Genomic DNA, 15,937 nt, shown 5'->3' on the forward strand with positions numbered 1-15,937 from the left:
CGGTACCACTGGTCGTTTGTTTAGTTGTAGCCGAGAGCGCGGCCAAGGATTCGCTCGATAGCTGAAAGCTCGAGGTAGGCACACTGTCCCAGAGTCATTTGATCGAACTGAGGACCCTGGATGTAGTTGACCTCGTTGAAGAAATAACCCCAGTACTCATCAGTCTCCTTGAGTGTTTCCTGAATGACGGTACGCTCATGGATAGGGCGGACCAGGACATCACGAGTGCTCTGCTCACGAATCAGTCGGATGTACCACTCAACAAGGTCGAGAGGAGCGCCGGGCTTTCGCGTGATGGCGTACTGGTGAACCCAGCAGTTTGCGTTGGCCGGCTGGTGGTGACGGCGCTGCTGCTCCATGGGGATCATCTGAACCATGAAGGCAATGTTATCCTTCTGAAGGGCGGTAAAGCCATGACACTGCATCGCAGTCTGAACAACTCGCTGAAAAAGTTGGGAGGTGAGATTGACAGGATCATCCTGCTGCGAGACTGATCTGCTGAGCAGACGAAGGAGCTTGATAGTCGCCTTGTACATCGCACCCCGCTGAGAAATGGTGATGTGGTCAGCGGCATACCAGGGAAACTTGCGGAGAGTGCTGATGAGGCACTCGTAGGGGCGCTGTGGACACTCCTTCGAGAATGGAGATCGATGAGGCACCTCAACATGCTTAACGAGCATGACCATCTCTTCAGGGGAGATGAAGCCTTTGAAATTCTCCCAAGGTTCTTGATGGTTGTTGGGAAGTACCTTAGGAGTTGCGCCGTCCCAAAACACGCCGTGGGCAAGAGGGAAGAGGTCCTGCATGAGAGCAGACTGGCTCGATAGCTCAACCTCAATGGAGCGTTCTCCAAGACGACTCACACGGCCAGCCTGAGAATGTTGGTGGTGCTTCTCAGCACAACGCATCGCATCCTCCATGGTAACAAATTCCACGAAGGCGTCCATGGTCTTGGACGTTGCCCTGTCCATGATTATGTGAACAGGCTCTTCAACATCCGGCAACATACGGCTATTGCGGCCGATAAAGGCCACAATCTCGGCGCGCTTGGTTGAGAAAGGTATCTAAAGAGATCAGAAAAGCGAAATGAAGCTCAGACTAAACAGATACTCACGTTCTTAAGACGAACAGCGCCGGCAACAGAGGCTTTGGCAGAACCAGGGCCGCTTGCAAAAGGAAAATACTCAGGTTTCATTGCAGTCTCAAGGGTGGGAAGACCTGAAGGAGTGTCTACCAACTGGGATAGCTCAGGCGACATGTTGCTGGTGAAGTGCCCGGCCATAGGGGCTGTGAGCATGGCCTGCTGTACAGCGGGCGGAGGCAGATTCGGGAATGGAATCAACGCAGTAGGTTCAGCACGTTCGGGGCTACCAAAAGGGTCCTGGGGGGCTGACTCATGCGTCATAGAAGTAGCCTGCAGACCCAAGTCGAATCGAGGGGGAGGTAAGCTGTTGATACCGTGGGCGGATGATCGTGGTGCGTAATTTCGCGGCTCTGTCAGATGCTGGTTAGGCCCCGAGTTGGGAGTAGACTGCGAAGCACTCATGCGGTGTCCGCCGTAGTGTTGCGGAGTGTGACTGGGGCTTGCAAGAGAAAGACCCGAATTGTAGGAAACACTCTGAGGCAAGTTGGGGTTGTATACATTGGTCTGGGAGACCCCAATAGGGGTATAGAACTGTTGGCCACCAGTAACAGGGTGGGAGCGAGCAGAATGTTGGCTGCCCGGCTGAGATGCCGATGAGCGACCACCGGGAGGAGACAAGAAGCTAGTCTGTCCTCCACTGCCAGAGTTTCCGCTCTGAGTATGCTGAGTAGCCTAGGGTTGTCAAGGTTAGGATGGGTCTTGAAGTAGATTTGCCATAAAACTTTATGTATCTCAACATAACACAAACGAGACAAAGTTCAGACTTACGATAAGCTGTGTACCATTGGGAAGACGATTGCCAATCCCTGAGCCACTAAGGCCTCCAGTGTTACTGTTTGCAAGGTGATTGCCACGAGAAGCCTCATTTGTTGTGGCAGCATTTGCCGATCCATTTACGATAACATGCTCGGGGCTGTTGTTGGATGAAGGGATAGCACCACTAGCCATAATGTGGGAAACATGCCCGGATGCTAAAAGAGCAGCATGGCTGTTGCTGTTGACCATGTCATCGATTGTACCGTTGACTGTCTCAGCAATCGTGTTCATGCCATTGCCCTGGGAGTGGCCTCCCATCTAAGGGGCCACAGCGTTAGGGGCGTATGACATGACTGAGTACATTGCAAGAGAAGCACCGTCCGAAGGGCTGTTCGGCGGTGCTGTGGGAGGTCCAGAAAAGTCAGAGTACTGTGCAGGAAGGGCGGTTGCCATGTTCATGCCAGGCTGGGTACCAGCATATCCGCTGGCCTGCATCAGAGTTAGTGGATGGTTGAGAGGCCATATCTGTGAGAGTCTCAGGCACTTACCCGAAGGGCATTGTGAAGAGCCTGTTGGGCTGACGGGACCCAAGAATTCGCGTTGGAAACTATACTCGAAGCAGCCTCGGGTTGATGTCCACCGTCCGAACCTTGGATTCCGCGAGGCTGCGGATAGAAGGTCGGCGCATTGAACGGAGGATTGGAAGCTGTCTGGCCAGAGCGTTGGGCTCCAGAGTCTCCGTGAGCCATCGGAAGCACAGAACGATCTGGTGGCCCAGAAGTGATCGGCGTTGGTCTGACTTGAAGGAGTTGTCAGTCAGCACATCAACGTCATTGACCGAAATATCGTTCAAGGAATAGATACTGAACTGCAATGCTCTAGAGATAGATCCCTAGTTGTTGGAGGTATTAGATAGGAGTGCGGGAAAATCTTACCAGTCGAAACCCTGTGCCGTGTATCTCGGGCACGGTGAAGGACAATTTGAGACAGACAGCTGTGTTTCTGAACTGAGTGTCTACAATAAGTCGCTTGACCGTGAGACAAGTTGGAGATCAAAGAAGATGATAAAAGCTCAGGCACCCGAAGTCGTTGGTAGAATGACAGAGAAAAGAGAAAGAGAACAGAGGAGTGTTCAGAACTTTAAGGGCAGAGCAATGAGGGTCACACGTGATTATAGAAGCCTTTCCTGGAGTTCACTGTTAGTGTGTGATCCCAAGAATGAGTTGCAGGCACAAGTTTAGTTGAAGAATGAAAAGGGAGTGTTTGCAAGTGCTTCAGACGATGGTTGCGCCCAGGGAGTGCACGCGGTTCTTTGAGCTTCCTGAACCCCGCCTTATTGTTTGAAAAGCAAGTCAGATTCAGCGGCGAGAAAAAATACAGGCAAAGATGGGTGAGAAGAACGGGACGACGGTGTTTGTAGGTACTTATATTACCGGCAGCTTTCAAAGACAAGTGAAAGAGGACTTACGGACTGGCAACACACTTGTGAAGACGAAGGCGAGGCGGAGTCAGAAAGATTACTGAACAATAACATGGGCGCAATCGGAGAGCTGCGTTCAAGATGCGCGCGTAACTGTTCGGGTTTTGGGGTTGGCGGTACGCAGGGCTCGTGTATGGCGGGCGTAAGGGCGTAGGCGAGAAAGAAAAGAAATGCCTTCAGAGTATCTAAAGGCTAGCACTGGGCTTGATGGATAGTTAGCGTTGCCGAGTGAAAGTGTTGGGTAGAAGTCAGTATTTCAAGGATGAGGGTTGTTGGCTGAAGGCTGAAGAATGGATGAATCAAAGGGCTTCCTCATCCAAGAGGCAAGGGAAAGGATACAAACCTTGATCAAATTATGTTGAAAGATCACAAGATGATCTGAGTTGATAGAGCAGAATAGCCCAGAGTGTCAAGGTCGAAGAGTGGTCAGGGTTAGAGGATGAAAGGAAAGAAATAATGTCAACTGCAAAGGGCAGAAGATATAAAGAGAAAGCAGAAGAATCTCAGTGACTGATTCAAAGCGATGAAGGTGCAGGCATGACAGGTTAGCGTTGTCAAGCTTGAAATAGTGCAATGGGCACTTGTGGTTGAATTGTTGTTGACGGCCAAGTAAAAGCTGCCTAGCAACGAAGCAGCACCAGGGTCAAGGCATTGACTCCAAGAAAAGAAAGTATGTGAAAAATCACTTTAGCTTGACGGTGCTGAGCACTTGTCTCCTAAAAGGGGAGAAGAGAAAAGGCTGAAAGCAGAGCACAATAGAAAGGGGGTATCAGAGGCAGTTCCTTGCAAGTGATTGACAGTGATTCACTTGCTATTGTGACAATTGAGTTCAGCAGTGACCAGTAACTGATAGAATAAGGATAATGGTAGCAATAATGCTTATTAAAAATGAAAGTTGATCAATTATGAAGGATGAGAGAATGGTAGATAATCCAAAAACGTGTTGCTTTCTTACGTAAAGACCCATTGATACCACGAGGCAATCACGACAATGCCTTCTTCCTCAACTGGCAGTGTTCTAATTCAAGATCTACCTTAGGTAGGTAGGTATATACTAATTTGGGCACAAGACTGGAAACCATGGCCTCTGCCCCAAGAATGATGTTGTCAGACGCAATAAAGGTTTCGTTTCCAGAAAGATACGCATCTCAATTCGGTAGGGTCGGCAAAGTTTATGTCTAATGTCGTTATCTTGAACCCCCCTTCTCAAGACGGCATGAGGCTCGCCTATCAGAGCCTCCGCAGTTCAATGCTATCACGAATGGTTGATACATTTTGCCTGGTCACAGAAACATTGCGGCAGCCGACACTCCCAAGCAAACTCCAAGCCTCAAACCAGCTGAGGGGTTTAGTCAAACTGCAGAGGTCAGTAATCTCATAGGATGTGGTAATAGCGATTGGATTGCTCTTACAGGTGTAAGGAAAGACTCGGCCACGAATCGTGCTCGAGCGTTCAACTGTGACAAGTCAGCATAGAGTTGATTTAGGATTGCGGTGCAACTACTCACAAATAGCTTCATCTCAGAGATCTCCTTGTCGACCTCTTCCATAAACTGAATAATAAAGTCGACAAGCTTGTGCTTCAGCATTTCTTCGGTGTGAAAGTTTGTTATCAGGAAAGAAATGTCATAGCCCTGCAACAACGTCAGTCAGGGGTAACTCAGTTGAGTATCGCATGACCAGTAACCAACCTTGATAGGTTTCCTCCGCAGAATGAAGAAGGACTCCGCACGTTGCGTCAAGAATCTTGTAAACTTGTGGACAAGGATATGCTCAATCTCGTCGGCCTGCTTGATCTTGATGCTAATACGGACGGAGTTGATGCTGGGCTCAATCAAGACACGCTCGTTCTCGTTGCGCGCAATGGTCAAGGGCTGCAGCAGGACCTCGGGGGACGTCTGGGCCTCAATCTCTGGAACATTGTGTCGCTCGGCGGTCTGGGAAGCAAAGTTGGAGAGTGTGAGCGCGGCGGTCAAGCTGCTGCGTACGCATTGCAGGTAGGGTCGGAGGGATTGAGACTAAGCAGGGGACAGCTGTCAGCTTGCGGTCCGGATCGTGAGATTCATTGGGCATGTACCATGACAGTAAATACGTCCTCAGACGTCCTCAATTAACTAGAAATAGCACGAATGTAGATGTCGACGGTGAACACGGAGCTCGGCGGGGTCGGTCGACGTTGACGTTGGAGGTTGGAGCTTCGGCGAGGTGAGGCGCAGTTGTGAGTGAGGCGTCGCCAGGCCTGACGTCTCCAGTGTCTTCAGGTGGGGCAATGATGGGGAAACTTGGAGAGGTTCACGTGTGAAGCTTGAGCCTCAAGAGCTGCCTGTGGCTTGATAATATCACAGCCACAGCTCTCTCTGGTTGCCCCGCGGAAGCTACACCGCTTTCCCCACTAACATTTCGCCTTCGTCCAGGTACCACTCGGTGACGCACCTCTAGCATCTTCCACGCCTCGCAAACACCGACCTTGAGCAAAGGGACGCTGACCCAGGACGTTTTCTTTTTCTTCTGCTATTATATTGTTCTTTCAGAGCCTTCCTTTACAGAACCCCCGAATAGACGGCGTCCAGTGCCTGGATAGACTCAAATTGGTCTTACCACACCCCTCCTCCAACGCTTGAGCTCCGATAGACCGAAACCATGTCGTCCATATCAGGTCAGTAACTTTCTCATGCCCGCGCTTTCATGATATTTAGCCCAATTGCACAAACAGATGCTAACAGATCACAGTCGTGGTGAAACATCAAGGCAAGAAACACGATGTCGAGATCGACCCCAGCTCTACTGGCGAGGACTTCAAACTCCAGATGTTCAGCTTGACCAACGTCGAACCCGAACGCCAAAAGATCTTGCTCAAAGGCGGTCAACTCAAAGATGATGCCGATATGAGCAAACTCGGCTTGAAGAACGGCCAGGTCATTATGATGATGGGTACCCCAAGCGCTGGTGGCGATGCCCTTGTCCGACCAAAAGAGGCGATCAAGTTTGTCGAGGATATGACAGAGGCGGAGCAGGCTCAGCAAGTTGGTGCGACACCTGCTGGTCTGATCAACCTTGGAAATACATGTTATCTCAACTCAACCCTCCAGACTCTGCGTCTGATTCCAGAGCTCCAGGAGGCGCTCGATAAGTACCAACCCGATGGCAACGCCAGCAGCTTTATGATGACAGGCACGAACATGGACTTGGCATCTCAACTGTCAAACTTGTACAAGAGAATGGGACAAACCCAGGACTCCTTCCCTCCCATGAACTTCTTGAACGCTCTGCGAGTAGTATTCCCCCAGTTTGCGGAGAAGTCCAAGACAGGACAAGGCTTTGCTCAGCAGGATGCAGAGGAGGCTTGGTCCCAGATTGTGCAGCAACTTAACCAGAAGCTCCGCATCAAAAGCGAAAACACTTCGGAGATCTCCTTTGTGGAGAAGTACATGTCTGGCGAGTTCAGTTCGGTAATGGAGTGTGATGAGGAAGAGGCGCGCAATGCTGGCGAACAGCCCATCATTAACAAGGAGAGCTTCGCCAAGCTCAACTGCCACATCGACAGCTCAACAAATCATCTGCGAGATGGCATTGCCGCCGCCCTGAAAGAGAAGCTCGAGAAGCAGTCAGAGGTTCTGGGTCGTGATGCAGTCTACACCAAGACTTCCAAGATCTCTCGTGCTCCTAAGTACCTGACAGTGCACTTTGTGCGCTTTTTCTGGAAGCGGGAGACCCAGAAGAAGGCCAAGATCATGCGAAAGGTTACTTTCCCCATGGAGCTTGATATTGTTGAGTTCTGCTCCGACGAATTGAAGAAGGCTCTTATTCCTGTGCGCGACAAGGTTCGTGAGATTCGCAAGGATGAAGAGGATATCGAGCGGGCCCGTAAGCGACGTAAGAAGACTCACGATCAGGACGTCGGCGATATCCCAGGCGGTGCTGGCCTTCCCACCGAGAAGGAGAAGAAGGAGGCTGAGAAGAAGGGGGGCAAGTCAGCAGATGGCGATGTTGTCATGGGCGAGGAGGGCGAGACATTCAAGACAGACGCTGACATCGAGGCGGAGAGAAACGCTTCTATTCTTGAGGCCAAGAAGGAGCTCAACGCTCTCATCAACCCCGAGCTGCGAAACGACGATGGAGCCAATCAATCTGGTCTGTACGAGCTCCGAGGTGTCGTGACACATCAAGGTGCCAGCGCCGACAGTGGCCACTACACCTCATATGTCAAGAAGGCTGCGCCCGTTGATCCCAAGACTGGCAAGAAGGGTGAGGAGGACGGCAAGTGGTGGTGGTTCAACGACGACAAGGTTTCAGAGGTTGAAGCTGAGAAGATTGCCACTCTCGCCGGTGGTGGTGAGTCTCACTCTGCTCTCATCCTCTTGTACCGAGCCATTCCTCTGCCCACTGCCGAGGGTGTCCTGGAGTAAAAGGAGCAACTAGGACGAACTTTACTAGAAGTGCATGGTCACCCGGTAATGGTGCTAGATGATTTGATGAATAAAAACGGACAGGAGCATGGCATGGCATGGCAGGGCGGTCAGGCGTAGGGAGAAGGCATGACATGTAACTCAATCAATAAAACGTTAATTAAACAACCGTATGTCTCGGGCGAAGCTTCGAATCTATTGTTCTCTCAAGCTCCGTTCCATAATTTATGTTTAGCACATGCCCGTGTCCAGTAAACCACATTTTAACCATCCATAACGCCTATGCTTCGTTTCCAACAGTCCAATAGAGTCACAACACAATAATACAACCGCACCAATCCTGTAATCTCGCCACGGTCATGGGCCTTCCCTTTCTCTCGCCTTCTCAGCCTCACGTTCCTTGACACGCACTTCGAAGTCATCCATTTTCCTTTGGAGGACAGCCTTCTGTGATAATAAAGTTTTTCGTTGGGATAGGAGAGCAGCTATTTGTTCGTTGGGGGATGTCGCCCGGAACTCTTGAATTGCCTTTCTCATTGATTAGTCGTGCCCTTTGCGATTCCTTCTGTTTGCCATACCTCTTTCTTCTCGTTATCTGTCTTTAGTTGTGCGCCTGTGATTGTGCCGGCAAAAATACATGCTGCAAAGGCAACAGCCCAAACACCGCGCTTGAACTTTTCTTGTCTGGTCCACCGATGCACCGCCATTGTATGCTTTGTTATTGTCCGGTAGGTCGTATGTATCACCAGTATCCCTTCCAGATCTCTTCTGAAAGCTTACTGCGCTGTCGGCGTGACAGCTTGTCGGCCGTAAAATATGAGCCAGATGTCGAGGAGGACGAATTCGTGGAGCTTAGGGTCGGTCGTGATGGATTGAGCGGTGGTGGAGACAAGGTCTTTGATCTAGAATCAAGGAATTGAAGCTCAATCGGAGGAGTCGACGGCGTCGGATCTTCAAGACAGTCGGAGGCGGATCGCCGGATCACGGTCACGGCGGAGGAAGAATTATCGGCCTCACGGAGGTTGGGCGCCGAGTGGATCTTTTGCGGTAGCGGTGGCCTTACTAAGCAGGGTGCAGTGGGTGTAGTGGGGATGAGGGGCATCGTGGGGCAATGAGGTATCGTTGATGTCACGGCTTAGGGAGGTTGAGGTCCGAGGGAGTCAGTAAAATATTGGTAAGGATTGGTAAGATTATAAAGAATTGACTTGAAACTCATTGTAGGTTCAGGAGGTGAAGAGTTGGGCTACAAGGAGATGAACAAAGAAGGTCAGAAGTCAAAGAATTGGAAGGTTTTCTCATGTTCATAGAGAAAGAACGGCGGTAATGGATGATTGACCGAGTTGATTGAGACTCGCGAATTACGTTTTGGGGTCATTTGCACCTGGCGAGAATAAGATTCACGGCTGTTTATTTACTAATCCACTCATCTCTTATGTACCTTTATCAAGATAGTTGTCGTGTTATCGTGAGGATAAAGAGTTTCACTTATCGTTTCGACCATTATCTCACCTTTGACCGTTAGTTACAGCGTAATACTTGAAGCAGAGACGCAAGCTGATACACCCAATGGACACTCGTGATTTCAACCACTACGATTAGGCAAGCAACAAAAGCGGCCGCTGCATAAGAGCAATAGCATTTATCCTGCAAGAGAAACCCTTGGGAGTTTAATCTGGCTACGTATTGGTACCTACCTTAGGCACCCTGTCGGTCAGGTTCTTTCCAAAAATGGGCGAGTGTTTACGTTGAAAGAACGTCAGTGGAATACGTGGAAGGTACCCCTCCACACGGTACCTGACTGATGAGACAGCGGGGTTTGTCACCCAAACGTAATCCATCCAATTCCAGGTTCATCCTCAACACCAAAATCAAGGTTGGAGATAATCCATTCGCCATCTTTTCTCCTCCTTTCCTAGGTAGAGATTTATTTTCGGTTTTGTTTTCTTGCCTGAAAAATCTCCTTTTCTGTGAAATAGAATACCCGCTACTTCCATCTCATCCACAATATCCGTACTTCTCAATACTTTGACGTGGTTCGTTTGACCCCGCCATCACCAAGCCACTGTCACGTCAGATCATATTCCTTCTGGTCACTCCCGAAGCTTGGCTGACACCTAATACAGCATTTTTCAGAGTCTCACGGACTCGAAATAGCCTGAACTCTGGGCACTGTTACTGTGTTAAATTCAAGTGAATTCGCAAAATTCCCCATCAAGCTCCAATCGTTCCAAACATGTCAACTCCGCGTGTCTTTCTTATTCGCCACGGCGAGACAGAATGGTCACTTGATGGTCGTCATACTGGCTTGACTGATATCCCTCTCACTTCCAATGGCGAGAAGCGTGTTAGAGCCACTGGAAAGGCTCTTGTTGGGCCGGATCGTCTCATTGCCCCCAAGAAAATTGCTCACATGTAAGGCTCCTTCGACTGACCATGATTCCCAAACAATCAATATGAGATCTCGTACTTGTAGTATGGCCTCATGTAGAATGACTTTTGCACCGAAGCCTCCCAACAAGAGCCAGCCAATTCGGAATTCCAACCACGTCGCATTAACACCAATCAAAGTTGATTTTATCTGATCTAGAGTGAACTAATACGCTGCCCAGTTACGTTTCACCACGAAAACGCGCCCAGCGTACATTCGAACTGCTCAACCTCGGGCTGAATCGCCCTCTACCTTGGACACCTCATGGTGCTCCTGATGGTACTGGCCTTCAATGTGAAGCCGAGGTGGAGGTCACGGACTACATCCGGGAATGGGACTACGGTGACTACGAAGGGATCACAACACCCGAGATTCGTAAGATCAGAGCTGAACAAGGGATCAAAGGGTCATGGGACATCTGGAAGGATGGATGTCCTGGCGGGGAGTGAGTATTTGTCTAAACATGAATACCCTATATCTGATTATCAACTTCCAATGGTTCCGTCTAACATCCTTACAGGGCTCCCCACGATGTGACCAGAAGACTTGACCAATTGATAGAGGAGATTCGTGAGAAATATCACAAGCCAGCCATGGACAAAGGAAGCGATCAATGCGGCGACGTGTTACTCGTTGCCCATGGACACATCTTGCGTGCCTTTGCTATGAGATGGGCTGGCTACGCTTTACGAGAAGGACCAACTTTCTTATTGGAGGCAGGTGGTGTTGGAACACTCAGGTCAGTCGACGGGGCTTGTTCATTCTTCATGTGCCCAATTCACTAACAACATACAAGCTACGAGCATCATAGAATCGAAGAGCCGGCCCTTCTCCTTGGTGGCGCTTTTGTCGTTGAACTTGACGGCCAAGATTAGCCGCTTGTCAAGACCAAAATCTTCCAGGCATTGGCACCCAAATGATTTCTTAGAGCATAGAATTGATTGTTTAATGAACATGTCCTCGGATCGCACCAGCAGCTGAGCCAAGTCCCCCCTAGTCCAGAGATGGTAACTCATAATCTCCCGACGATCAGACCCCAATGATATTGCATCACTCGGTCACTACATGACCAACAGACGTTTCAATAATCGAAGCTGACCTCGCACAGACAACGAAGGGCTAATGTCATCGATACGTATCTCATGCACTTGAGCTGGCGCATTCGACGGAAATGACCAGACCTCCGCTCGGTGGCACCAGCGTCAACAATAAAAGTGTGTTTCACACTTGTTTACCAAGAGTCGCCCAATGCCTTTCAATGACAAAGGGCGTGGCCAAAAGCATTTCAGCAGAGCAAAGCCTTGTCGCACGAGTTGGGAGACCCTTGCTCTGAGCGTTCTGGAAGCGCGGATGAGGCTGAAGGGGCGACTCTCACATGATATCCCTTTCCCGCCTATCAGACACGGGATCGCACCGCCCCGGACAAGCCATTTCCCTCCCTTCTCTTGTTTCTTCAAAACACGGCATCTCTAATTTCCCATAGCCAACTTCGACTATTCATCGACTAATGTGCCAAGAATGGTTCACTTCATCCCTTGAGATCGAAAGTGGCGTGGCTGCTGCCGGAAGAATGCATCCGCACACCATTACTCGCGGCTCCTCCTCCGGACAAGGTTTTCTTCGACCGCAAGGGCGGGACGGGACGGTCCAGTTGGGTATAAGGGTGTGAGGGAAGACTTGAAGGGAGGGATTTCGTCGGAAGGGGTCTGTTGCCAGGGCGAAGGGCTGACTTACTCATGCCGGGCTAGTAGTAGCCTCCGGTCTCGAACGGCTGTTTGACCAAAGCATGACCGGACTGTTGGATCAGACGGGCTGTTTCTGGGCTTTATTGGGCTTGTAATGGGCTTGTAATGTGACCTGAGTCTCTTTATTCATTCCAGTGTCTGGTGGCTGATGTAACGCCAGTAGGAGCACTGAGAGAGCTGGGTACCCTGGATAGTCAGGTTTTGACTGCAACGGCTGTAGATGACTTCAGATTGCCATTTCTTCTGGGAACTACCATTGATCGCGTATGAGGCAACTCGCCGGAGGGATATTATGCAATTATAGGTATCAGTGTGACTTATTATTTATGCAGCTAAGTAATGGTATTGAACAAGACATTACGTGTCGCCTTTGGAAGCCGAATACCAAGATGACGGCCATCGGCAGCTTGCATCGTGTGAACCACTGAGACCGTACATATTTGAGGGTCATATACCTTGCCTCTGATGCTGGGTGGCATATTGCTAAGGGCCGACGAGACAATCCTAGACACTCTTTTATGGCTTGGACGCTCTGGCAATGAATATCCTCTTAGTTGTAGTTGAGCCCTTCTTCGTCCCATGGCCATGAACATGCTCACTACTGCTGCTGTGATTGTCCTCATTGTGCTGGTGATTATGACTATGACCATGCCCGTGGCCATGATCGTGGCCGTGACAATCCTTGAATGTGATGGGTTCCGGGAGCTCTTGGTAAGCAAAGTCGGTGAGTCCAGCATCCTCAAACATCTTCTTGATCTCGTCCTCAATGAACCCATGATGTGTTATACCACGGAGAGCGGCATCCTTGGGGTCTATCTTGTGGGCAACAAAGTCAATGATGAAGAGGACGCCGCCTGGATTGAGGCGCTCGGCCAATTGCTTGGATGCTAGATCTGGCTTGTCAAAGTGGTGGAATCCGAGCCCCACGCCTGCAACGTCGAATCCGAAGAACTTGCTATCAGCAAAGGCTGTTGGGGAGGGGTCCTTAGGATCGGCCAGATTGCCTTGATAGGCTTGGCGGGAAGAGCCCTGCACGCAGTTAGGATATTCAGATCTGCTTGAAGAGGATGAAGGGGCTCGATGCGTGGCAACAGATTCCCATGCTCATGTGATGGACTGGTGGATGGTACTGACCTGGCTTTGGGCCTGGGCGTTGTATACCCTGACCATTTCCTCCGACAAGTCAATGCCTATAGCCTCACTTGTATGGTGTGCCAAGACCTGTAACTCACTGTCAGTCCAAGTCAACGTCTGAGAGCTCACCTCTCCTGGGAGGGGAAACTCGTACCCTCGAAAGCATGCCGGTACCACAAGCGTAGTCTAGCAACCTCGCGTCTTGCTTGACACCAATGAATGGAATCCTCTCTCGGATGCCGCGCTCTAGCTGCACAATCGCATCCGCGTTGCGCTGGTCATATTCGGTGGCGATCTTGCTATAATTGTAATACATTAGCGACGGACTTTGGATGAATTGTGTAGCACTGCATCGCATGCGGTAGTGTGCTCTGCTACCTTGGAGCATAAGAAAAGACGACCAGTAACTTAAGCAAACCGTACACGCCCAAACGGTTTGGCAACGATAACCCAGTACAAAGAACAAATGCTCATTCATTATACGCACCCAAAATAAGCCTGGTTTTCGGACACGACGTCGGCCATGGTTGCAATGTCGGGATCAGTGCTAGGTGAAACGGTGACCAAGTTGTACAGGATGATGAGCAAGTATAGTCGCATAAGACAAACGGTGCTTATCGAGAGCCTGAAAGTGGTTTCACAGAGAGTCGAATGCGGTTGATGCGGTGTAAGACAAGCCTCTGCGGACTGCTCAGTTTGGCTGTCTTATACAAGCTGCAGCGGGGACTTTTCGGGCAGTTAATTTCGTGTCGCAGACATATGTTCGCAGAGTTTTGACGATATCTCCGCCATCCATTGTCAAGTCGCCGACCAAAAAGAAAGACCCCGCACTTGATTGAGGGTTGTTCTGATGCTGGGAATGCCATTTTGCTCTATGACGAGTAAAACAGCACAGCCAGCTTTCCCGCCCGTTAGGTTGGTTAGAGGCCCGGAGCCAAGCTCGATCCATTGATAGCAACTACACCGCAACAAACGGCGCGGTGCAACTTGCACCTGGTGGTCGATGAAACATGTTCCTCAACTTGTCTGGGTTGGAGTGATACAGCAGCCATTCAATGATCCGCTCATTGTAGAACACTGCAGATAGATGCCTTGACAACAAACGTGGCCGTCCTGGACAGGTCGTGCTTGACGATTTGACTGGGTACGTGCAGTAGAGAACTTTTGACTCCTCAAACCAGGATCGAATTGCGGGTGATCCGTGATCCTGCGGCTGCACGAGCGCACCGGTCCGCCAACCGCGAGGGGTGCACTGATGGTACAATTAAGGCATAGTACGTATCGAAAAGTACATGACAGTCAGTGATCACAGTCGTGGTCGTATTGCAACCAAGAAATAGTCATGTAAACGGTCGACTGCAGGCGTTTCCCATCCCCCATCCCATTCCTGATGCTCCATCTGTGTACAAAACAAGGTCCCAGGTGTCACGGTGTCAAGGGCCATGCAGCCGTCTAACCAGCAAAGTGGTACGAGATGGCATCCCGCCTTGTGAGCCCTGGATATGCACGAAGCCCAAAGAGAAGAAAGGGCGGGGTTTCACCTCGCCCAACGCTGATCGCTGGGCCTGCAAGGGATGATTCAATCCCGCAGAAGCTCCTTTCTTTTGAAGCGGTAAGGACGATGCATCTCGAGTGCTGCAGTAGATAGGTCATTCCAGGAAAGGCGATGTGCATCTACCTATTGTCTCAGGTCTGTTTGCCTGCCCCTGGCCGGCAGTTCTTTTGTTGACCACTCTGGCCACTCTATCACTACAGTATTTGTATGTCTTACGAGGGTGCTGATAATAATTCCGCCAAAGTAGATTCGCCCGCCCGACTAGGATACGAGCCCGGCACGACGCAAACGAATGAAAACGATGATCTCTGCAGGTAAAAAGGAATGCAAGTGTCGGACGCATGCATACGGAGTATTGGACTCAGATCGGCCACCTCACCGCTTAACTGCCATGGCAAAATGCTTTTTCCCCCTGGTGCCGGGAGGTTGCCAGCTTCACCATAGTCCTGCTCCGTGTACCGGGATTCACGGCACCTCGAGGGTCGGCAGAAGGTCTTCCGTGACGGCGTTCTGTACCAGTCCTTGTCCGTTCTTTTGCTGCTCGCCTGAATCACTGGTGACCGGCATCGAGCATTGTTTGGACCCGCTCAACGGAGACATTATGGCGGTTGGGCTGGCTGAACCTGCAATGGACGAGAAATCGCTGGACCAAGACCGAGACAATTGGCACCACAACAAATGCAAGGTGTATTACGATTCATCATCAAGTTGAAGCAGAGCAAAGAATGAACCAGGGGCGTGTTTTCTCGCAGGGGCCCCGTTCCCGTCTTGTCATAAAATGGCACTCCAGGCCAGATCAACGCGCATTCTTCAGCCTGCAGGTCGCCGTGCATGCAGGCGAGGTCTCGTGGTGCGATAGTACCTGGACAAAGAACACCTCTGCTTGCTTCGTAGTTCTGGAGATATCTTGAGGCCAGTGTCACGTCACACATGTACGTGCAAACGAGGCACCAAACGGCCCATGACATATTTTATTCAAGTCCCTCCTGTTTATGGAATTGAGGTGTGGACACGGCAATAATTGGCTTGCTCCTTTGCCGAAGAGGGGAATGAAGCGGAAGTGACAAGGGGCAGACTGACGGCGGCTTCTTTTCCAATATTGGCAAAGAAATCGGCTTCTGCGCCCCCTTTACCAAATTCGCACTGTAATTGTGTACCCGGGTCTTGAGGGAGCAGGATGACATGCAGCCCCGGGATGGCGCGAAGTGTCCAGCGACCGTGCCGCGCCGTGAAATTGCGACGTGGCAGGCTTTGATGGATGGATGCGACTGTAGCTGCAGCCGTCAACC

General features: G+C 50.5%; 6 protein-coding genes across 6 annotated transcripts; 2 read left to right on the plus strand and 4 right to left on the minus strand.

Moving 5' to 3' along the window:
• Positions 1–20: 20 nt before the first annotated feature.
• On the minus strand, positions 21–2,649 carry FTJAE_763 (uncharacterized protein; the record flags this gene model as incomplete). Its single annotated transcript, XM_037354365.1, has 5 exons — positions 21–1,064; positions 1,115–1,816; positions 1,913–2,173; positions 2,231–2,389; positions 2,449–2,649. 5 exons carry the CDS (start codon positions 2,647–2,649, stop codon positions 21–23), a joined length of 2,367 nt encoding a protein of 788 aa, XP_037212163.1.
• A 2,079-nt stretch (positions 2,650–4,728) lies between these two features.
• On the minus strand, positions 4,729–5,460 carry FTJAE_764 (actin 2 3 complex subunit 4; the record flags this gene model as incomplete). Its single annotated transcript, XM_037354376.1, has 5 exons — positions 4,729–4,737; positions 4,793–4,837; positions 4,889–5,014; positions 5,072–5,398; positions 5,458–5,460. The coding sequence occupies 5 exons, from the start codon at positions 5,458–5,460 to the stop codon at positions 4,729–4,731; spliced, it is 510 nt and encodes a 169-aa protein (XP_037212164.1).
• A 560-nt stretch (positions 5,461–6,020) lies between these two features.
• Positions 6,021–7,786, plus strand: FTJAE_765 (ubiquitin thiolesterase; the record flags this gene model as incomplete). The annotated part of the gene is made up of 2 exons (XM_037354387.1): positions 6,021–6,036; positions 6,111–7,786. The coding sequence occupies 2 exons, from the start codon at positions 6,021–6,023 to the stop codon at positions 7,784–7,786; spliced, it is 1,692 nt and encodes a 563-aa protein (XP_037212165.1).
• A 357-nt stretch (positions 7,787–8,143) lies between these two features.
• On the minus strand, positions 8,144–8,888 carry FTJAE_766 (uncharacterized protein; the record flags this gene model as incomplete). Its single annotated transcript, XM_037354398.1, has 4 exons — positions 8,144–8,314; positions 8,365–8,470; positions 8,567–8,688; positions 8,850–8,888. 4 exons carry the CDS (start codon positions 8,886–8,888, stop codon positions 8,144–8,146), a joined length of 438 nt encoding a protein of 145 aa, XP_037212166.1.
• A 1,131-nt stretch (positions 8,889–10,019) lies between these two features.
• FTJAE_767 (2 3-bisphosphoglycerate-dependent phosphoglycerate mutase) lies at positions 10,020–11,089 on the plus strand (the record flags this gene model as incomplete). Its single annotated transcript, XM_037354409.1, has 4 exons — positions 10,020–10,198; positions 10,396–10,659; positions 10,735–10,953; positions 11,026–11,089. 4 exons carry the CDS (start codon positions 10,020–10,022, stop codon positions 11,087–11,089), a joined length of 726 nt encoding a protein of 241 aa, XP_037212167.1.
• A 1,386-nt stretch (positions 11,090–12,475) lies between these two features.
• Positions 12,476–13,618, minus strand: FTJAE_768 (2-heptaprenyl naphthoquinone; the record flags this gene model as incomplete). Its single annotated transcript, XM_037354420.1, has 4 exons — positions 12,476–12,988; positions 13,094–13,180; positions 13,248–13,392; positions 13,581–13,618. 4 exons carry the CDS (start codon positions 13,616–13,618, stop codon positions 12,476–12,478), a joined length of 783 nt encoding a protein of 260 aa, XP_037212168.1.
• Between the last annotated feature and the right edge of the window lie 2,319 nt (positions 13,619–15,937).

The sequence above is a fragment of the Fusarium tjaetaba genome (assembly GCF_013396195.1).
Source record: "Fusarium tjaetaba strain NRRL 66243 chromosome Unknown NRRL66243_c0000018, whole genome shotgun sequence".
NCBI classification, from domain to species: Eukaryota; Fungi; Ascomycota; class Sordariomycetes; order Hypocreales; family Nectriaceae; genus Fusarium; species Fusarium tjaetaba.